The 23,556-nt window shown below is 36.9% G+C and overlaps 1 protein-coding gene, 1 non-coding gene and 1 pseudogene across 4 annotated transcripts; 2 read left to right on the top strand and 1 right to left on the bottom strand.

The window, feature by feature from the left end:
- Positions 1-8,008: 8,008 nt before the first annotated feature.
- Positions 8,009-8,082, top strand: TRNAV-CAC. The gene has a single exon. It is a non-coding gene; the product is annotated as a tRNA-Val (tRNA).
- A 29-nt stretch (positions 8,083-8,111) lies between these two features.
- On the top strand, positions 8,112-11,076 carry LOC109236515 (PRA1 family protein A1-like). 3 transcript variants are annotated; one of them, XM_019402708.1, is made up of 8 exons: positions 8,112-8,210; positions 8,311-8,492; positions 8,570-8,610; positions 8,714-8,792; positions 10,145-10,231; positions 10,310-10,398; positions 10,522-10,593; positions 10,691-11,076. In XM_019402708.1, exons 2-8 carry the CDS (start codon positions 8,335-8,337, stop codon positions 10,792-10,794), a joined length of 630 nt encoding a protein of 209 aa, XP_019258253.1. In that variant the 5' UTR covers positions 8,112-8,210; positions 8,311-8,334; the 3' UTR covers positions 10,795-11,076. The 3 variants fall into 3 exon arrangements, with proteins under 3 accessions (XP_019258253.1, XP_019258254.1, XP_019258252.1); XM_019402709.1 differs by having other exon boundaries at positions 8,119-8,492; positions 10,716-11,076; XM_019402707.1 differs by having other exon boundaries at positions 8,122-8,492.
- Positions 11,077-18,375: 7,299 nt separating this feature from the next.
- Positions 18,376-23,556, bottom strand: part of LOC109236495 — a 13,948-nt pseudogene continuing 8,767 nt past the window's right edge.

Below are 23,556 nucleotides of genomic sequence, written 5' to 3'. Positions count from 1 at the left end.
TCCCGAGTGACCCAATTCACGAGAAGACATCGTCTCAATACCCACAAACCATCTCATACCCTCCCTATGCGCACAATAGCATATCCAACTAGTACACTCATTTTCAAAGATCCTCTATGAATCCGAAGTTGTTTTCTCCCATTTCTCCAATATTGCACCACAGACCCGATTATAACATAGAAGACTCCAAGTCCCTTTCATAACCCATTGCAAAAACTCGATCCTTAACCACACAACGCACCCAAAATCCTTAGACACTGCACTTTAGTTCTTGAACCCACTAGAACCATTGTTGAGAGTCACCCACTCTGACCTGGTCCCGAATATAACCAAACTCCAACACTCTGTTAGCACATGAACACTCTCTCAAAGAAGCAACTAGATGAATTCTTTTCCTTGCACATCACTTCCACAAGAAGCATAACTCTGAGTCATCCCAAAACCTGCACATTAATCGATAAGGTGAAATGTAGCATGCATTCCTCAAATCCTTTGCTCGAATTACCCTTGATGTTTTCTTTTCTTAGTCATAAATAATCCACCAAGGCACCAATAACCAGAAACTGCACAGGCAATACAACCACACGATCCAATCATAGACGGTGGGCTCCCCCACTTAGCTTTAATCTACAAGCACATATATCTAGAGCCCACAAAGATTCCTCCCTCTTAATTAACATGATCTCACAGCGTTAACTCGCCAAATTTCTTGAAATCTCTTGTTAAAATTCTCATGAACATTCCGAATAATCAGTCACAATCGCATATTCGACATCTTGCTTGGTAGTAAGTAGAACTCTTCATAGAAACTTCATTAGGACTCTCGTAACCGCTAACCTGCTCACAGGAGATATCCCACCTGTGGAATTCCATTTCGACATCTTCCAACGTCATTGTCCTGGTTTCAACTACCACGAAATCAGAAAACCCCTCCTAAGCCCATGCTCGTTCACCAGCTATAAAAGTCTGTTCATTCCCCATTGACATGAACTGAAAGTCCGAAAATACATTCCAAACACGAAGTCACGTCGCACCCCATAATGATAATCAAGCTTTTCCACCCCTCTTCATTCCAAGCAAACTCCTTTATATCATATTAATCCTTCCTCAGTACAGTAGCCACCGTCCCAAATGACATTTATGGACATGGTCATTGTCCACCATGATTCTCAAATCACTTTAAACTCTCTCAAAGCACGTGGCTATCCTACCACAGAATTCATATGTTGCTCTGCCACTCCCACTTTGGTTAAACCATCTCCTTAAGCAATTTCTCGACCTCTATTGTTCATACTTGACATGCTGGCAATTCAATCACCGGGAGACACCTCCTACCATGTCCTTCCTCCTTCTTTGCTGCCAAAATACTAGCTCAAATCATAATCCATCTTTGTAGCACCCGAACGGATAAATTTCCACCATCTGTAATCCTCCTTAAAGATCATTTCCCTCGTGAAACCAACATTCGAAGCACCGATCCAACTCTGACGCCAACATACACCGCCATATCTGATAACCGCTGCTTAGGCACCGTTCTACAATACCCTACTTCGAAGGCAAAAAAAGGAGACCCTAACACCGATGAACCTTACTGCGCACAAACAAGGATGACAACACCACATCACAAATGAGAATCCCACCGAGCTCAAAATATCAAGTCTCGTTACTCTATCAACCAAAGCCTAAACATCCATAGTCCGATTGCCTTTTCTCCGCTAGAATTAAATGTCGAACCTCTAAACCATGAATCGAGAAGTCCTCCTTTCGAGTCATTCATTGCCTCAACATATAAACAAGCACCCTACCATTACACCAACATTGTGGGATAACAACACATGAACGTCATAATAATCTGTGCATAGCCTCGAAACCATAGGAAATACATATAGTGAGTTGAAACGATAGAACACTCTTCCGCAAGGCGACGATAATAGCCTGCCCAAATACGCAAGGAGAAACATCCTGCACCGAGTCTGCAGTACCACTACAACTCCTCTACGCCCAATTAATAACAATCTCTCTATGCCGCATAAGATTGAGTAGGAAGGAAATGAAGGCAGAAGCTTCAATGGAATCAAATCGCACGATGAGGAATCAAGAAGGGAAGTGCTCCTAACAACCCTATAGCTTCTCGAAAATAAGTACAGACGTCTCCGTATCGATCTGCAAGACTCTACTAGACTTGCTCAAAACTCGTGAGACCCAAGTGAATCTAACGCTCTGATACCGAACTGTCACGACCCAATTTCTCACTATAGGTCGTGATGGCGCCCAACATCGTCGTTAGGCAAGCCAACTGTGCTATCAATTTTGTTATTCATTTTATTACTTCTGAAATCTTGAATCTTGTTAGGCGGAGACATGATGTGCTTAGAAATCATGAATACTTGAAATATTAGTAAGATATAAAATAAAAGATGAAAATATCAAGCCGAACCATAAACAACCACTAGAGTATCCCAAAATCTGGTGTCACAAGTGCATGAAAATCTACTAAGGATTACAATCATATTACAACATCTGTATGGAATGTAAATAAGACAGGATAAAGTAAATAGTACGATGGAGACTTTGTGGGCTGCGATACGTAGCCTGAAATGCAGCTCACCATAAAGTCTCATCAGCGGCCGCGCCTATGCGCCAAGATGATTGAACATGTTACATCCTACACATTTAGTGCAGAAGTGCAGCATGAGTACATAAATCAACGCGTACCCAGTAAGTATCTAGCCTAACCTTGGAGAAGTAGTGACGAGGGGTAGACATCGACACATATTAGAGGTCCAACAAATCAACATGATAAATCGTAAGCAGATATGAAGCACAACAACAATAATGGGATAGAACGATAACCAACATATTCTTTCAAAATTCTTTTAGCGATAAAAAATTCTCAATCTCGTATCCTATCTCAACAGCTCGAAAAATATCAAGTGTCAATATCAAAGGAATGAGGAATACCATATAAAATGCCAGGCATCAGTGGGAGTATAATCTCATGAATATTCGGACTGCTAGCGTTGTAACGCACGATTATGCCGAGGTCGTGCGACCCGATCCCGAACAATGTGTACACTGCCGAGGGTCGAGCGCCACGAAACATAGATGCATCTATTATACTGCCGAGGGTTTCGGCCCGCTCCACAAGAAAAGAAGAAACTTATCAAATTACGAGTCACATGCTTACAACATAGATACAGGTGCATAATAATGAATATCCCCCTTTACGTTTATCAAATATCTTGGCAACAACTCAAGGTGATAAAGCTTGGCCTAGTATACATATGTTCTAAATCAATTTCAATACAAATTTCAATTAGTTAAGCTAGTAAAATGAGTCCAAACAATTCAAATATTACATGTTAAAGTCCTAAGTCTACCCGGACATAAATATGCTTTAGCTATGCACGGATTCTCGTCACCTTGTGCGTACGTAGCACCCACAACTAGTAGCACATAACAATTACATCACCTAGGGAGTAGTTTCACTCTCACGAGGTTAGACAGAAGACTTACCTCGCTCCGAAGTTCCATAACCGGCTCCAACGCCTCTCTAACACCTCATACCAATGCCCATCAATACGAAACTAGTCAAAAAAGGTGCAAATCAATCAAAATATACTCCAATGCGTATAATTTACTCCCTCTGTTTCAAATTAGATGAGATACTTTACTTTTTTTCTTTTTTGCAGAAACCAAGAAAGAGAATATAAGAATGTAGTACATGTTTTCTTATGAGAAAGATAAAAATAAGACTTGGAGTGTTGAAGATACAAAAATGGACTCTAAAAGTTTATTACACATTCTTAGGGTAAACAAAATATGTGGCTACTATTGCTACTAAAATAGAATTAAGGAAATAGAGCATCAGTCATAGACTTCTGCAAATACTACACAACTCACATCCTCGCAACATTTATTTATCATAACCAATTTGCAAAATATCCCAGAATAATTACTCCAGCACTATATGTTTTATTTGTTCTCAATCTCTATCAGCTTCTTAGCAAAAGATGGCAAACAGAAAGCTGCTGAATGAACCTAGGAATCAGAAAAGATAATAAAAGGAACACTGAGGGATTAGACATTAAGAATTTCCGTTATAAATTAAGATATACATAGATAGCTTTTACCTCAGAATTATAATATTTTAAGGATCCTATGGATTTTAAATTGGCGCCATCGACATCAATTTGGTTGATTGGATGCTTGAAATCAATTGGGGGTCCCTCAGTAGAGCAGAGGACGAAGCCAATTACCCCACTGAAATTAAAAACAATAATTCTTAGAAAATATTCAGTTTCTTATTCAAGTACAATGTTAGAAAAAATGCTATACCTCATTTTTGCCCGTCGCAGTTGAAAAATAAGTCATACCTGTTAGCATTTCTAAACGTGTGTAGAAAACATCTTTTATGAAAAAGAAAAAAGATATTCCACCCGATTAAACTTGTGTGGTGTAATTTGATGGGGTAAGAAGTTTAAGAAAGAAAGAAAAATTTTTGAAACTTGTAGTATAAACATGTCATGAGAGAGACTGCGAATTAGGATGCACTATATTCAGAAAGAAGGAAGTTCTGGAGTGTTTTTCGTGTGTAGAAAATGGAGCATTGTCTCAGAATTTATTTTATTTTTTGGACAAAATTCGTAAGTGTGATTTTGCTCCGTTCTTTGAGTTCGTTGGTATCCTGCAGTTTGTATTGCCACTGTTGCAGGAAGGTTTATTCCGTTTTATCCTGGGAGGATTTAATCCATTACCTTGGCAACGTGTGAGGGGGTTAAAATTCCTTAAACTTGTGAGCGTTAGAATTTGAGAGAGAGAGACTGCAAATTAGGATGCAGTATATTCAGAAAGAAAGAAGTTCTGGAGTGTTTTTCGTGTGTAGAAAATGGAGCCTTGCCTCAGAATTTATAGGCAATTATCAGAAGAGGTGTCTGGAAAAGGTGCCTTTTCAGAAGAATATGCTGCCTGCCGCGGTCGCGGCAGAACCGCGGTCAGAGAGGCTTTCTGAACCTGCCTGCCGCGGTTCTACCGCGGTCGCGGCAGAACCGCGGCCAGAGGCCCTCTGAACCTTCAGCAAGGTTCTGGCGTATTTTCACCAGTGATTTGGCATTTAATTAATTATTAAATAATTAAATAAATTTTGTCCAAAAATAATCTTATCGATCGATCATTTTCCAAATCCAAATCCAAATCCAAAGCCGAAGCCGAAGCCGAAGCCGAAGCCGAAGCCGAAGCCGAAGCCGAGCGAGCGACGACGACGGCGCGAGGGTTCATTCTCTTCAACTCCTTTTAAGAGCTTTAAGAAGTGTTCTATATATAAGCACACAAATGTGGTTGTCCCTCACCAATGAGGGACAAAGTGCAAGACAAAAGTTCACTTCTTCAAATTTTCAATTTCCCTCCATTTCCAATTCACACTTCTTCTACTTTAAAGCCCAATGGCTTAAAGTCCAACAATCCCCCACACTTCAGCAAGGAAGCTTGTGAGCGTTAGAATTTGAGAGAGAGAGACTGCGAATTAGGATGCAGTATATTCAGAAAGAAAGAAGTTCTGGAGTGTTTTTCCCTCCATTTTATTTCCAAAAACATATATTAAACAAATCCAAAAAATAAATCTTACCGATCGATCATTTGACAAATCCAAATCCAAAGCCAAAGCCAAAGCCAAAGCCGAAGCCGAGCCGAGCGAGCGAGTGAGCGACGGCGCGAGGGTTCATTCTCTTCAATTCCTTTTAAGAGCTTTAAGAAGTGATTCTATATATAAGCACACAAATGTGGTTGTCCCTCACCAATGAGGGACAAAGTGCAAGACAAAAGTTCACTTCTTCAAATTTTCAATTTCCCTCCATTTTATTTCCCTCCATTTCCAATTCACACTTCTTCTACTTTAAAGCCCAATGGCTTAAAGTCCAACAATCCCCCACATGAATGGGAATGGCTGTATCAAGAAAGATCATAGATGAAAGCTATGTGATTTTGCAAGTAAGGATTAATTGCATCTGGATAAGTAGGTTTCCCTTTGAACTTTCCGTAGTGAACATATGTCAGATATACTCGGTCAATTGGTAGATTTGATATCTTTGAACCGTCGAACTTTATTGTATACCTAGACAACCATATGTCACACAATCAACCCTTAACCGTCTTTTAGATCTTATTGTTGTGTTCGTTTCAGCCATGAACACCGCCTGGTCTCATAAGTGCGTAGAGAATTGGCCTTACAGAATTCTCATTGAAGCGGCTTCCACTTCACACTTACATAGGTGATTCCTAAACGTGTAATCCTTTAGATTGACACTATTTGATAACTACTACATCAAACTTAGGTAATCATTAAAGAACGTGTAAAGTTCTATCCTTGTTACTGAACATTGTCTTCATCACGAGAATGGACCAAAGATTTTATTTTGACAATGTTGAACCGGTCAATCACAACTTTGTTGAGCTCCTTGAACCTAGATCTCGGAACATCCAAAATTCTAGGTAGAGTTACCGCCATGTTGACCTGTCTTCGGCCATAGTCCCATTCCCTTAGACAAATCCGAAGCCGAAGCCGAAGCCGAAGCCGAAGCCGAGCGACGACGACGACAGCGCGAGGGTTCATTCTCTTCAACTCCTTTTAAGAGCTTTAAGAAGTGATTCTATATATAAGCACACAAATATGGTTGTCCCTCACCAATGAGGGACAAAGTGCAAGACTAAAGTTCACTTCTTCAAATTTTCAATTTCCCTCCATTTTATTTCCCTCCATTTCCAATTCACACTTCTTCTACTTTAAAGCCCAATGGCTTAAAGTCCAACACATGACGACCAAGCTAAGATCGCATATATATATATATATATTTACTATCAAAAGTTTCGGTAGAGTGGTAAGTACCTGTCCAATCTTAATTTTAAGTGAAACTTCACAGTGCAAATTTATGTGAACTTGTTTGACTGGGCACATAGTTTAAGAAAAAATGAAGACTTTTGGAATTTGTGGTCCAAAATCAAAAAGGGGCCAGAGTATTTGTGTGGTTATAAAAGCTTCTCATTAAGGGTAGAATTGTAAGTTTAAACTAATTTTTTTCCAAATTTAGAAAGGTGTCATTCTTTTCGGAACGAACCAAAAAGGAAATAGGTTCACATAAACTGGAACGGAGGGAGTAGATAGAAAATAATAAACCCTTGTGGTCCGACTCTTCCCTGGACCCACGCATAGCGGAAGTTTAATACATTGGGTGGCCCTTTTTGGATAGAAAATAAAAAAATAAGGGTCCCACACATCATTAGATATTTATCATTTTTCTTATAAATCAATTTCTAATAAACATCAGTGAATAGTAAATCAAGTTCTCTTTAGACTCGCAAATTTTTCCTTTGGTTGATTATAGTTACTTAACGTCTGTAAATTTCATATTTATTCTTTCTGAAGGAGCATTTCGTTTAACGGGTTATCCGTTTATGTTCAGTTCACCTCATTCTGTATGCTATATCTTTTTTCTCTTTAATTTATTAATCGTTATTTGTTCACTTTTGAATAAGTGAAGCTTCAATAATAAAGATGATGAACGTATATAATTTACTGGTGACTGTACAAGAGATTTTAGCTATATATTGAGAATTACAAGGTATTTTCATAAAAAAATTTGTCTTTATCTTGTTTTTTTTCTTGTAAAATTAAGCTCTCTAATTTTCTCGTAAAGGTTTTTGAGATTGCAATAACTCATCCTTACTTTTTTGAAAAATATTTGCATAAATTAGTATGAGATACAAGTGCAATGCACGTGGCCAAAGACTAGTAAAATTAAAAAAAAAAAGAAGCAAAATTAGAAAAGAAAACCAAGGAAATAAATTATTGATGGTTCTTTTTTTTTTTTTAAACAAGAAAATAAAATCTCATATCAGACCGTGCTAAATTCAAGAACAATATCGGTCATCTAAAATTTGATATAGTGCAGTTTTAGATTTTAGTTGAAGTTTGCATTAAAAGACATAAGCGTCTGAACGATCTTATGTCAGATGCGTCTGGGTGGTGTAGTTGGTTATCACGCTAGTCTCACACACTAGAGGTCCCCGGTTCGAACCCGGGCTCAGACATTCTTGTTCCATTTTTTTGTTTTGTTTTGGTATTCTTCTTCATCATTTGTCTAGTGACGTATACAGTATACTCCCTTTGTTATCATCCTCAAATTTTGAATCATTTTACTACTTACTACTCTCCGGAGGTCATACTTGAATTTTCAGAAGCCTCCACGTTCCACTTTCTTTGTTTACTCTACCTTTTCTCCTTTTTCTTATCGTAGCTTTGTGTCCACTGAATTCTAGGGTTTCGCATCATAATTCTTAGCAATGGATTGGGGCAACGTGAGCACACAGGATCTAATTGAGGCTCTACGCGAAGTCGAGTGGTCATCTCCGCCACGTCCGCCCTCTGAATTCTTCTCTCGATTCACTTTCCCTCGATCTTATTCCAAATGGAACAGTCGCCTCAAGTGTAATCTTTACTAGTACGTTTTCCATGCTTTGTTGAAAAAACTGCAAATTTGCTAATGGAAAGTCTTTCTGAATTAATATTTTTTTCCAGTTACAGGACGAATTACTTTATTATGATTGTGGTTATTCTTGGTAAGGGAAAATTGTTGAGTTTTATTCATTTCAGACATGATTTTAGCATAACAGTGTTTTTTTGGAACTGACAAGTACAACTCATGTGTATTTTGTATTGCAGCATTGGGGTTTCTAAGGGGGCCACTTGCAATTGTTGGTGCCCTTTTGACAGCGCTTAGTATTGCTTTTCTAAATGACAGGTATTTCTATTCTTGGATTGTTTTATCTGTGGTGAGGTTTTTGTTTGCCATTAGAGTTTTAGTTTGTCTCTTCAGGAACATCCCATAAAACTGGAACAATATTGAGAAGAAAAAAGAACAGATTTTTTGTTTACATTTCATTCGTCTGTATTTTGCACTCTTGTCTTGGCTTATCTAAATGACAGGTCGAGGATGGGGAAGAATGGGGAGATGGAGGGTTAAATGGTTAGAGTTACCGACGGGAGGGGGTTGTTAATGGTTAAAGGGGGTGGTTTTCTTCACGTGCAAATGTGACAAGTTTATAGAGCCAGCATGGATTAAATGGGCGAGTTGAAGCTTCGTTAGCAAAGAAAGGCAAATATATATGAATAATGGTGAGGGTATTTTTGTCGCCAACTTCTAATAGAGGGCAAAGTTAAGGAAAGTCAATAAGTGAGGAGAACATTTGGACCTTTTTTAGAATCGAAGCTTCGTTAGCAAAGAAAGGCAAATATATATGAATAATGGTGAGGGTATTTTTGTCGCCAACTTCTAATAGAGGGCAAAGTTAAGGAAAGTCAATAAGTGAGGAGAACATTTAGACCTTTTTTAGATAAAGTAATAACCTTGGTACAAATGAAATATTTTCAATTTTTTGTCAACGCATGGCGAGCGGGTCATCTTGAGTTTGAGTTAACACCTTTGTCATTTCTCCCCTTCTTGGTTTTCTTTTATGCTTTTGTGCAGGTTATATCTTTTGACTTGAACTAAACCTGAAGTTCTGCCCTCTGAACACCATTTTGCAAGTTCTCTCCTATTTACTAAAGGGTTAAATATTAGCTTTTCTAGCCTTGAGTTATTTTCTTAGAGAGTTATTTTTCTTTAAAACTGCAGTAGTTTGAATGGCATAGTCTTTTGGTCTTTTGGTCTTTGGTCTACAAGAAAATAGTATCCTCCTGATGCAGGGATGTAGTAGTGAACTAAATGCGTTTTCATTTGTTACCCATTAGCGTATTCTGCACTCTGTATGGAGAGAAAATGTCGGAAGTCATTTCTATTTTGTGAAAGTTTTTCTATGTTTTCCTGGTCAATAGTATTTCTTACGCTTCATATTAGGCTGAACAAGAAGGAAAAGCTTTCATGTCAGGTTGATGTTTCAGTTTTTCTGGTGATGCGTCAATAGTTAGGACAATAACCGATTTCAAATCAGTTGGTTTTATTTTCTGTTGGTTAAGATTTATCTGTTTCTACAGAGATGTTTTATTCAGATATGCATGGGAAACAAAATTTGCTGCTTAAAGATTCTAAGTTTTATAATTGCATTCATACTTTATTCTTGCATCTTTTAATGTTGCTAAGTGTTTTTCCCGCAGTTTTGCAGGTACTTTTAGTGAAAAGGTGACAAGAACTGTCAGGCAGTTTTCACCTCATTTAGCTGCAAAAATGAGGCCTCCACTCACGTGAGTACACATGTACATTTGGGTAATTATAGCACACTGAGTCTGTATCGCTGCTTACATATGTTTGATAATGTTCAGGCCTGTTATTCGAGGGCGGCCATCCGCTAAAAGAGCAATATTCATTTGTGGAAGGCCTCGTTGGGTGTTTGTCTTTGTATTTTCTATAGGTACTGGAAGTGTTTGTTCTCTTATATGTTTATTATCTTCTTTTCTCTTCCGTTTCCTTCTTGTTGAATCTTAGGTAGCTGTAATATGAAATTCTGTTTGATCGCTGTTGCGCAATTATGCAGTGAGTTTCTTCCTCTGGTTTGTTTCCTGTGGCCTCTTAACCGTCTTATGGGCACTTGGTATAGGCCTTCTTGGTAAGTTCTGTCGTTCTAATTGTAAATTTTGTTCAAATTCTATGTATTGATTTAATAAAACTCTCTCTCTCTCTCTCTCTCTCTCTCTCTCTCTCAGCCACTCTTGTTCATGCAAGCTTCAGGACTCCTAATCTGAAGGCTCGTCTCAATACATTTCGTGAAGAATTCCGAGCTGTCTGGCGCAACTATAGTGAGCTGTAGCTTCAATGGAGTTCTGGTTGCTTTACTGTGATTGGCCTTTAGATGTATTGATTCGTTCATTATATTTTTCTCTGTCTTACTGTCTGTAAATTAACATGGTCTAATCAGTCTTGAAATAGTAACAAATACTTGTGGTTTGTCATTTTACACGCTTGCCAGATAAGGTGTATATTTTCCTTTCTTTAGAAAAAAGTAAATTACCGGTTGATCCTGTATTTTTGAATCCAGTTCGAACTGCAAATAATGAAATGTTGTCCTGATAGCAAACTGGATTGATCTATATAGTGTAAGTTCAGATTTAAGCTGCTAAGATCTTATAAACTACAAGGTATTGGTTTTGACTGTTTAACTGAAGCTTTAAGTAGCTGGTGCATATTCTATAGCAGAGACAGTGTCCCTCTCTATTCACTCATGCAATTTCTTATCCTTATTTGAGAAAAATATAAAACAAGAGATGGTATGCCTGTTTCTCGACTTAAGAATGCTCTGCATTGATAGCTTGAGCATTATAAAAGGCTTGGGTTATATAAAGCCAAGAGAAGACTGAATCTAGGGCCAGTAGGAACTGTTATTTGCGGAAAGTTTTATCAGTTGCACCACATGACAGTTTTTGGGGCTTTTAGAAATATTTGGTAGAGAATTACTCCCTGAGCTTGTGACTAGCATGAAATGAAACCACCTATAATCTTGGATGGAAAGAGAAGGACCAAAGGAAAGATAGTTCAATAGTTTTACTGAATTATCTGAACACATGAATAAAATATTCTCATGATCAAGTTCGACAGCTGAGAGACTATAGCACTTGGGTATCCTATATACAGATATAAATTTGATTCGCTTCCTATTGATTTATATTGCAGTTTGATGCAGCATAGCATAGAAACTGATTAAATTGCAGTATTAGCAGTAAACTCATCAAACTAATAGCTCCAGGTTACATATATTTTGCTTATTTTCCTTGAAAGTGACTGCTATTTAGACGTGTGTGATATCTCACGGGTCACGGCTATTTGTATTGAAGTAGCAGCTTTGGAATATTGCCACCATCGACTGTAGACTTTGTTAAATTCTTACCTCTGTGGTGTATTATGTTTGTGCAATTTATATACGTCTGAGAAGCTTTGGAGTTTGGAATATCGACGCGCAGCTAGAGTATATTTCGTAGAATGTGGCTGTTTCTTTTCCAAGTGCATTTGTAATGCCTATAGGTAAGGGTGTACATGGACCGAGTTGGTTCGGTTTTTATCAAAACCAAGCCAAATCAACTATATCAGTTTGGATTGGTTCGGTTTTATCGGGTTTTCGGGTTTTTTGTTACTTACGTATTATTTCAATCATACTTTGTTAAATATTTGATAAGTAAATATCTATTTCGTAAAAATATAAAAATTTGACAAACATATTATCGATTAAAATATTCTTATGGGAGAATTCTATTAGTAACACATAATAGTTATTTTTTTAGGCGTTTGACAATAAATTTTCGTTGATATACTCTTTCAGGTTAACTGAATTTAGTAATTAAACATAAAAGCAATATGATACCTAAATATTAATAACCACTTCACATCGAAAAAGTAATAAGAATTTAATAGATCTTATTAACATATGATATAAATATGGAAGAACAAAGATGCATTTCAGTAACACTTGATAAGAAAGTGATCATACAACACATTATTTAAGTCCAATAAATATGGAGCACTTCATATTCTATTAAAATTTATATCCCGCAAGAGAATCTCAAATTTTCTAGATATTTTTTAAAGAAAATTCTATATAAAATCTTGAAAGTATATATAAAAATTATATATTTATATGTCGGGATAGTTTGAGTTTTTTACTCAATACCAAACCAAATCAAACCAAACCAAATCAAGTCGGATTTTTTAATCGGTTTGGTTTGACTTTTCGGTTTGGTGCGGTTTTTCGGTTCGATTTGTACACCCTGCCTATAGGAAGCACGTCTCTCATAATTCATTAGTAATTCATTAAAGCTTTTCATGTGATTTACTTTAAATTTCAGTGGGCGTGTTTATACAAAAAATTCTATGACATAGCGTCTCCTTGATTGTAGCTATGTTTCAGTTACTACAATTACTAACACACTTGAAAGAGGTACATGTTTATGACAATCTTTGGTTGTCACCAAAAATACCTATAAATAGAAGCACTGGATTTTTTTTTTTTTGGTTTCCCACCCGATGTTTGGTACTTGCATTGGAGCCCGATTATATCCGGATTCGCGCTCGGTAAGACCCCATTTGGGGAACAGCTCTCCTTTTGGGATCTGTGATTTATGTCGAATCGCTCCCTAAACTTCTCCTCTTCCTGCTTAGCAGACCCTAGAGTAATTTTCTGTTAATTTGACGACTCTTATTGTCCATTAATGAAAACAACTACTTTAAAATATTAGATCCATCATCAACAACAACAAATACAATGTTACAAAATATTAGATCCATCAATTGTAAGCAAATACAACGAGAAGCATTTCAAAATTAACGACCAAAAGTGAGTACAAATACAAACTCAGTGACAATTGTCTAATTAAAATTGCATCACATTTTAATGATCAAATGACAATACTGCTCCGGTTTAATAGCATGAAAGGATAGAGCTACCAATGTGCAGCCAATAAATAACAAAAACTTAAAAATTAAAAAATCAGCCAATAAACATTAATTACGTATCATAACATAAAGAACAAGTTATCATTGACACCCCGAAAATATAATAAAGAACAAAACGTCTTTATCATATCCTTTAAAAGATTACACCCCATTAACGAGGATTACTTGAATAATTGACAACAAATTATCATTATCACCTGAAAGAGGATTTGGTAATTTCTTATCACCAAAAGCTTGGTTACACTTAGAAACAGCAAGCCTAGCATCTGCTCCTTGTTGACCTATAGTTCCACCAGATTGAAAAGCTGCTTTTATACTTGAAAAATCCAAACTGAGCAGATTATAATCTTGTAAACAAGAACTTATAGCAGCCTTTACATTTGGATCTTTTGCACTTTGAGAGAGTGATATAGCTTTATTAATTACTGCTCTTACAGTTTTGGACCCCAAATCAATTGTTATTCCCTCAAGATCATGATCAGTTTTTGCTGTTTTAGAACGGTTATCTGATCCCAATACTTTTAAGCAAAAGTTTTCTACAAATACTGCTCTATGACAAAAGTTTGAGACTAAGGGAGTTTGGCTTGTGGCAAGATTTGCAAGTGTAGTAACACATAAAAAGATGAGAAAAATCAGTTTGGCCATTTTCTTTTGATGTGAAAGTGAAGGAGAAAATGGAGTTATATGATGCAATGAACCTTTCATGTCTTTTTATTGTGAAATTTATGAAGAAATTTAAGATTGTGAAGATCTGTCATATTGTGAAAAATCTTCATTAAGATGCATTTTTGGCAAAGTAATCAAGCATTGAAAAACAAAGAAGAATTCTCAGAAAACTTTTGATGTTGTATTTGTCTCTCTGTTGTATTACACTGTGTATATGCCTATATTTATACAAAAGAAGGAATAGAAAGACAAAGACCTCTAACAAACTCTGTACCATAGGACAGCTGTACAATGAGACAAAATTAATATAAACGTTATTATCCTAAATGTGATTCTAGAAGGGATTTTTACATCCCTATGCCACATATGAAATCTTATTACCCTTAATGTTTAAGGTTTGATTTAATTACAAACCCGTATACCAAATTACCAATCCTATACCATACTTAATTAAGGGTCTAATTAATGGGCAGTTTTTACTCCTTAATTAAAGGTATCCATATATCCCACGTTTCTCTATCCCCATAATTCCTAAGATATTCTCAACCGCAAGATATTCAAGCATGTTAATTATTTAGTTCCATATCTTCCAATGGCCGATGTTCACTGAGCCTTGTTAAGAAGTTCGAAGCGAAGAAGGCCTTTAACCCAAAGAGATCTTTACAGTCGACATCCAAGCATTTGATTTAAAGTTCGAAGCAAGATATTCTGTTCTTTCTGTTTCTCCATCTTTTCTTGTTTTTGTTTCTGCACGTCTTAGTTATTAGTAGTTGTATTATGGATCTTGAAACCCTATTTTTTTTTGGGATTTTTACATTCCTATGCCATATAGGAAACCTTTTGTAGTCAACATTTTTTTCCAATATAAATTGTAGTTTAATATAGTAATTTTGTAGATACTCTTAAAAACAATACAGCTCTATACAATACTTAAACTGATTTGTAGTTTATTTGTAGTTTTTTTGAAGAAATTTGTAGGTCAAGAGAAAATTTGGTAGTCAACATTTTTTTTCAACATAGATCGTAGTTTAATTATAGTATAAATGTAGTAATTTTGTAGATACCCTTAAAAACAATACAGCTTTATACAATACTAAAACTGATTTGTAGTTTATTTGTAGTTTTTTTGTAGAAATTTTGTAGATGAATATAAAATTTTGTAGTCAACATTTTTTTTCAACATAGATCGTAGTTTAATTGTAGTATAAATGTACTAATTTTATAGATACCCTTAAAAACAATACTGCTTTATACATACTTAAACTGATTTGTAGATAAATGTAGGAATTTTGTAGATATTAACATAAAATCAGACTTCCTCTTCTCCATTCCTTCTTCTTCTCCAAAAATACAGAGATGAAACCCATTTTTTATAATCAGATTTTTCCCATTCAATTGTAGCATGATTGGGATTTTGAACACGATTGAGTGTTGTTGCTGAGGTATTGTTCTATATTTTATTGTTTTTTTGATTTGTGTATTGAGAAAAAACAAAAAGATGAAGAACAGATTTGATTTCAGTTTGTTGAAGCTTTTAATCTTTTTTTTTTGAATTACGAAAAAAATTCAGGAGAGATCAGATAAAGGACTTGCGTTCAAATTTGAACTGAAGATCGCTAAATCAATTAGGATATTCTTTTCCTGATTTTTAGCGCGCCATATTTGGAAGATTCAGCTACTATTAATTACTAATTAATGAATGGTATAAAAATTGTAGAAAAATAGTGCACAGGGCGGGTAATTTAAATACTATGCACATATTTGGTAATAAGATTTCATATATGGTATAGATAGGAAAAAATCCCTTTCTAGAATATTATGTACTAAATTGCTCTTATTTTCATATCTCTTCCTTGTCCAGATATACACATCATTGTAGGCCCAAAATGTATTGTTGTTGAAAGCTTGTCCCAATAACATAAGAGATATTAAGCAGGTCCATCATTTAATCAACCCAACCTTTAATATATCTGAAAAACCTCTTCGTTGGCTGAACACTGTAGACCATCAGCGATAGAATCAAACATATGTAGCTCCGGCAAAAGCTCCGTCAACACCCGCCCCTCAAGTTGGAGTCCGGAGATCGGACTCCTAACTTGCCTACAAAGCTGCGATGAAGAGGCCGTGGTAATCCTTTTGTAAAAATGTCTGCTATTTGAGAAGATGATGGAACAAATTACAAGGAAATAAGCTCATCAAGCAATTTTTCACGGAAATGACAATCAATTTCGATGTGTTTCGTTCGTTCGTGAAAAACTGGGTTTCTCGCTATGTGAATTGCCGCTTGATTGTCACAAAGAACAGAAATCGGAAGCGAGGGAGAAACGGACAGATCGGAGAGGAGACGCACAACCCAGGAAAGTTCGGCTACTAGACGCCGGATAGAGCGATATTCAGCGAGTCAATTACTCAAATGGTCACTCAACTATATCAAATTATCTCCTAAAGTCACTTTTCTTTCGTTTGTAACAACAAAGTCACTGAACTATGCCTATTGCACTTAGAAGGTCAATCAACTAGATTTTTCAAAGTTTGGATTGCCAAATACCTATATTACCCTCTAAATTATAAATATTTATTTTCTTTTATTTTTATTTTTGAACTTTTTAATATTATGATTTTCTCCTTTTAATTTATATTATGGACTTACCTGTAGAATAAATAAATATTATTTATAAATTAAAAAGAATAAAAAGTATTTAAGCATCTATAATGCTGGAATAATAAATTAATGAGCATAGTAAAAGGATTAATTAGAATAATTTGCTTGTAATAATAATTTTAGTATTAACAACAAAAATTCAAAAATTTATTTACACGATTCAGAATGAAAGAAAATAAAGGTTGTAAAATATATATTCCATGCACATAATATAAAAATAATTATTTAAATAAAAGTATTTTTATAATATACATTATATATTCTGGAATATTATGCTCAATTATATTAGAGAAGCCTAGATGCACCGGTTAGGAGGTGTGAGCGGTTGACTTTGGCATGTACAAGAAGAGGCAGAGGGCGGCCTAAGAAGTATTGGGGCGAGGTGACATGGCGCGGCTTCAGATTTTCGAGGACATGACTCTCGATAGGAACATGTGGAGGTCGAGCATTAGGGTGGTAGGCTAGGGGGTAGTCGAGAATTCTTCCCTCTCTGTACCGGGTAGTCTAATAGAGTTTTGTTTAGGTTTGTTAGCGGTCTATGTTGTGTTCACATTGTTGTTTTGCATAGTTTTGTGTTATTGTCCTTTCACTTATTCGTTGTTGTTATTTTCTTTCTGGCATCTTTTGTTGTTACATGTCTTTTCTTTTGTTTCTTTTCTGATATTATTGTCTCTCCTGTTGAGCTGAGAGTCTCCCGGAAACAGCCTCTCTACCCTTCTGGGGGTAGAGGTAAGGTCTGCGTACACTCCACTCTCCCCAAATCGCACTAGTGGGATTTTACTGGGTATGTTGTTGTTGTTGTTGTTGTATATTATATATATTCCATGTACGACTTAACATAGCATATTTTACCCTATACCGATAATCCCCCTGCTTTCCGGTGATATAACTTTGTGTCGTCGGAAAGTTGGTAAAAACATAATAATATAAATATTATTTATTTAGTCTATAGGTAAGTCCATAATATAAATTAAAAAGGGAAAATCATAATATTAAAAGGTTAAAAAAAATAAAAAGAAGATAAGTATTTATAATTTAAAGGGTAAAGTAGGTATTTGGCATCCAAAATTTGGAAAATCTAGTTGAGTGACCTTCTGAGCGCAATAGACATAGTTCAGTGACTTTGTTGTTACAAACGAAAGTAAAGTGACATTAGGAGATATTTTGGGATAGTTAAGTGACCATTTAAGTAATGGACTCGATATTCAGCTTCCGCCGAAGAGAGAGACGACTTCTTGTTTCTTCGATTTCCATGAGAGAGGGCAATTGCCCATGCTTAAGAAGAGTCACTGATCGACGAGTATCCGAGTAAGACGCCCAATCGGCATCACAAAATCCCACAATTTGAAAGGATGACGCCCAATCACAGAGCATGCCCACAGCAAATCAAATTATGGAAATGTTTCCTTTTTATCGGATATCCCCAAAGGAACATGAAAAATATTATCTACTGTAACAAAAGGGTTGGGGATTCTAATAGTTTTAAGTTATTGGGTTCTAAATTAATAATTTATACATATTCAATGCATTTTTAATAAGACAAAAACAAGGTTGGAATTAAAGCTACTGGGTTCGGCCGAACCCGCTCTCGGAACTCTAACTCCGCCCCCGACCGTAACTCTAAAAGTCACCATCCAATATCTCTTCAAGAACTTTGGCAAATGGAGTAACTCTAAACAGGCTTGCCTGCACAATGCAAAAATAATGCCAAGAATCCAATTAAAATATATCCTGTATCCAGAAAAGTTCTTGATGAATATATCTGTAAATGCATGTATAGAGAAAATATCCAACCATCAAATTTTAATTCAATGAGTTAGCAAAGATATTGTTAAAGAATTAGGGCAATGGTGAGACAGTGCTAAATGGTAACGAGACTTAGTAAACTAACTCGAGAAGTTACATGGACAGAACAAAACAACTCTTTCGAAGGTGAGATCACTCCCATCCTACCTTTCTTAGCTAATCGACTATTCGTGGATATCAAAAAGTCTCGCCAAAGTTACAAAAGTTTTTCTGTTATCTATTTGGTGGGGGAGTGGGAAGGTTGAGTAACTAGCCAATCAAACTACTTATCTGGTCCAGTCATATAGCCATGACCCATGAGTTTATAGCGTGTCTGTCACTAGTAAGAAATATCAAAGTACTAAAGGGAAGCCCGGTGCACTGAGCTCCCGCTATGTGTGGGGTCCGGGAAGGGCCGGACCACAAGAGTTATTTGTACGCAGCTTTATCCTGCATTGCTGCAAGAGACTATTTTCACGGCTCGAAGCCGTGACCTCCTGGTCACATGGCAGCAACTTTACCGGTTACGCCAAGGCTCCCCTTCAAATATCAAAATAATGAGTTCTTCTAAAGTCTAACAACCACAAAACGCAGGTTGAAGTATTTTTATCAATTTGTTTACTTCTTTTCTTTTTCCTTCCATGGAACAGGGAATGCTATCTCCTGAGAAGATATATCTTTTTGGTCCCAAGTCATTTTCACATTTAAATCTGGTAAAAAGTAACTACTGATATATAATTGCAACCTTAATCATATGAAAGGACTTGAAAGTACAAAGGTATGAACAAGGGTTGGGGTGGAGTGGTAAGTACTCCTTCGTCCTTAACTAGAGGTCGCCCTGAATATGGAGTCGCCTTTGTTAGGGGAGCACTTTACCTCCCGCCCACCCCAATATAGGACTTTCTGGCACGAATCCGGATTTAGTCGGGCCCCAATGCAGGTACCAGACACCGGGGGAGAAACCAAAAAAAAAGTACAAAAGATATTGAATAAGAAGGAAAACATAAACAACTTGCCTGCTGAATTTCGGAGAACTTGGTGAACAAGTCATCAGGTATGGACCAGTCAAAAATATCAAAATTCTCTTTGATCCTGGATTCATTTGTGCTTTTAGGAAGTACACTATGCCCTATCTGCACACCCCAGCAAAGACAAATCTGAAAACTGCTTTTAGTTAGTGAGCTTACAGAGAGATGCACTCCCCTGGATTTGCATAATTCCTGCAATTTTGTTCGCTGACATGTAGGGTGGCACTCCACTTGGTTAACAGCGGGAGGAATACGAGCTATTTCGAAAAGATCTCCCAGTTTTTTAGTAGAGAAATTGCTGACACCAATAGCTCTAGCCTTCGTAGAATCATAAAGTTTCTCTATTGCTTGCCATGTGCTAGGTATATCTGCTGGAATTAGACTTTCAGGTTTAAAGGCATCAGAAGCATTCTTCATCCGGACAGGCCAGTGAATCTTCAAAAAAGATAAAACTGAAAATGTAAGTACTCAGAGTCGAGTCAAAGCACAATATAGCAGCAGATGTTTCTAAAAGATAGTTAATCAAAACTGAAACATCTTGTCAGCATCACAAACAATAGCATATTAAGCAGTACTCACAAGGTACAGATCAATGTAGTCAAGTTGCAAATCATCTAGAGTCTTTCTGAACGCAACCGGTACATCTACACAAGTTCATACATCGCAATCTGTTAATTAATATCTTTAAAAACAAAGGACAAAAGTTAATGAAAAAGAACCAGAGATCACCAACATTGCAATTGCTTCAATGCATATCATCTGAATCAACTAGGATACGTCGAGTATATCAGCGAATTAAAAATCCCGTCCTTAAAGGCAGCTTAGAGTAATTTTTTTTCCATTATCAAAATATTCGAAAGCACCATTACGTCCCATAAAACAAGAGAGATTGAGAGAGAGAGAGAGAGAGTATGTGAGTGAGATAAATAATTGATGATATCACAAACATTGAATAAGTCAACTTCCAAAAGGACAGAAATCTGACTCTGTTACATTAACGGTGACAAAAGAAGAAAAAGGCGCCCTTTATCAATTTGTTTGAATCTTGATTACCAAAGTTATTTAGATGTAATAAAGAGATCTTCCCTCTTGACAACACCATCTTTGAACAGCCTCTTCAGAACTTGACCAATATAAATAAACATAAAAGAAGTCAGCAGAGTTAGTACTTTCAGTTCTAGATTAATGTAGAAAAGAGGAACACACAAACATTGATCACGTTGTACATTCTATAGGAATAAATCATAGTTTAAACAGAAAGCAATAAATTATTTGTCCGGCACATGTTTTGCAAGATTAATCTCGAACAAAAACCATAAACATGGTACAAAAAGGAGTTCAAAGCTTCTAAGATTAAGATGTTAATCCAACTTTGACAGGAGACACAAATGCTAGACGCAGCTTGCAAAAGAGTGCATGTCTATTAGAAAACTGATAACAATGGACATTGGGTCTAACTCAACCCCAAAAGCTAGCTTGTGAGGTGAGGATTGCCTAAGCCATATAAGGAGACCAAGGACCTCAACTCCCACCGATGTGGGACAACTCAACACCCCCGTCACGCCCAGGCCTCTGGAGCGTGGAAAACATAAATGGGGGCCCAACATCAGTAACAATAATTGGGATAGGCCTGGCTCTGATACCATGTTAGATGTTGCAAATCTAGAGAAGAAATGGAAAATGAAATTTGGGTGTTGCACTTGAGAGAAGCTTCGAAGAAGAGAGAAGCATCAGATATTTTTCATTATCAAAATGAATTCGGTTAATCTGTACAAAAATAGAGACCAAAGTAACACATATAAATAGTGGGCCTTTGACCCTTGACCTGGTGGCCCAGTTACAACTGATACAAAAATAGAATGGGCCACTACTAAATCTAACTATAACTAATTGCAATAAAAGACCCAACAACCATATCAACCTTTGTCTTCTATTACTCTAACATAGATGTTGCAAATCTAGAGAAGAAATGGAAAATGAAAATTGGGTGTTGCACTTGAGAGAAGCTTCGAGAAGAAGAGAGAAGCATCAGATATTTTTCATTATCAAAATGAATCCGGTTAATCTGTACAAAAATAGAGACAAAAGTAACACATATAAATAGTGGGCCTTTGACCCTTGACCCGGTGGCCCAGTTACAACTGATACAAAAATAGAATGGGCCACTACTAAATCTAACTATAACTAATTGCAATAAAAGACCCCACAACCATATCAACCTTTGTCTTCTATTACTCTAACAGCCCCCCTCAAGTTGGAGGGTGAGAAAACCCCCAACTTGCGAAGATGAAAATGATGAGCAGGCCCAGGGAGCACCTTGGTAAGTATATCAGCAACTTGAGCAGCAGTGGACACATGAGCCAAGCTGATCAGGCCATCACCAAGTTTTCCTCGGATAAAATGACAGTCCAGCTCTATATGTTTGGTCCGCTCATGAAAAACAGGGTTGCGAGCAATGTGCAATGCAGCCTGGTTATCACAGTATAAAGGAACATGAGTAGAAGAAGGAAGACCAAAATCAAATAATAATCTGGAAAGCCAAGTAACTTCAGCAGCAACTTTACTCATGGCCCGGTATTTAGCCTCAGCAGAGGAAAGAGAGACCACAGGCTGTTTTTTAGACTTCCAACTCACCAAACAGTCACCCAGAAACACACAAAAACCAGTAACAGACCTTCTGCTATCAGCACAAGAAGCCCAGTCACTGTCACAGTAGGCTCTTAAACCAAGTTCAGGAGAATTATTGAAGAACAAGCCAAAATCAGAAGTCCCTTTCAAATAGCGCAAGAGATGTAAGGCAGCCTGCATATGAGGAATACGAGGGGTTTGCAGGAACCGGCTAAGGTGTTGTACAGCAAAACTGATATCAGGTCGAGTGTGGGTTAAAAAATTCAACTTGCCCACTAAACATCTATATTCCTTAGGCTTGGGCAAAAGATCACCAACAGAAGCCTTTAATTTCTCATTGATAGTAAGAGGACAAACCACAGCTGAAGAGGCAGAAGAGTCAAAAGACTCTAACAAATCATGAGTGAACTTCTTTTGGTGAAGAAGAACACCAGAATCACAATAAAGCACCTCAATACCCAGAAAATAATTAAGGGAACCAAGGTCCTTAATCCTGAACTGTTCATGTAGAAAGCCTTTTAAAGATGAAATCTCAGATAGATCAGTGCCAGTTAAGGCTGTATGGTGGGCTGGGCTGGGACCGGGACCGGACCGGGCCCGCGGTCTTAACGGGCTAAACGGTCCCGGCGGGCCGGTCCTGGTGGGCTGGTCCCTGGTGGTGTAAAAAGCCCGAGGCGGGCCGGTTCCTTACATCAAGCCCACGAGCCCGGGACCGCTAAGCCCGGGACCGGCAGGCGGGCCTGGGTCGGTTCAACCGGGCCTAACGGGCTCCAACTGCTCTTTTTAAATTTTTTTTTTTTTAAAAAGACCAACGGTCAGATTTTTAAAATCTAGCCGTTGGCCTTTAATTTTCAACCATTTGCAACTTTAAAAAATAGCCATTTGGCCCCCAAACTTTATTTTAACCCCAAACTTTATATAATTACACTTTTCCCCAATTCTCAACTATAAATACCCCCTCATTCTTTCATTTTTACTCACCAATTCATCAATCTATCTCAATCTATATCTAATTTCTCTTCTATAATTGCTTATTTTATTATTGCAATTTCGTGAAAAATTGTGAAGTTGGTGAATTGAAGTATTCAAGTCTTCAATGATTTTCAATTTTCAAGAAGTTGTTCGGCAATTCGGTAAACTCGTTCCAACTCTTAAGTTTTAAGAATATATTTTTGTGTGTTTAGTTTGCATAATTGTAATTAATATGGCATTTTCTTTGAAAAAAATGTTTGGTGGTAAGGGAAAAGCTAAAATTGGTGAAAGTAGTCTCCAACCTACTACCCTTCCCCAGGCTCCCCGACCCAGACCTGTTACCCGTCCTGCTGCTCCTATTATTCTTGATAGTGATAACCCTTGTTTT

The sequence above is a fragment of the Nicotiana attenuata genome, unplaced genomic scaffold, assembly GCF_001879085.1.
Source record: "Nicotiana attenuata strain UT unplaced genomic scaffold, NIATTr2, whole genome shotgun sequence".
NCBI classification, from domain to species: Eukaryota; Viridiplantae; Streptophyta; class Magnoliopsida; order Solanales; family Solanaceae; genus Nicotiana; species Nicotiana attenuata.
Note: the sequence above shows the minus strand (reverse complement) of the source record. Positions and strands in the feature narration are given on the sequence as shown.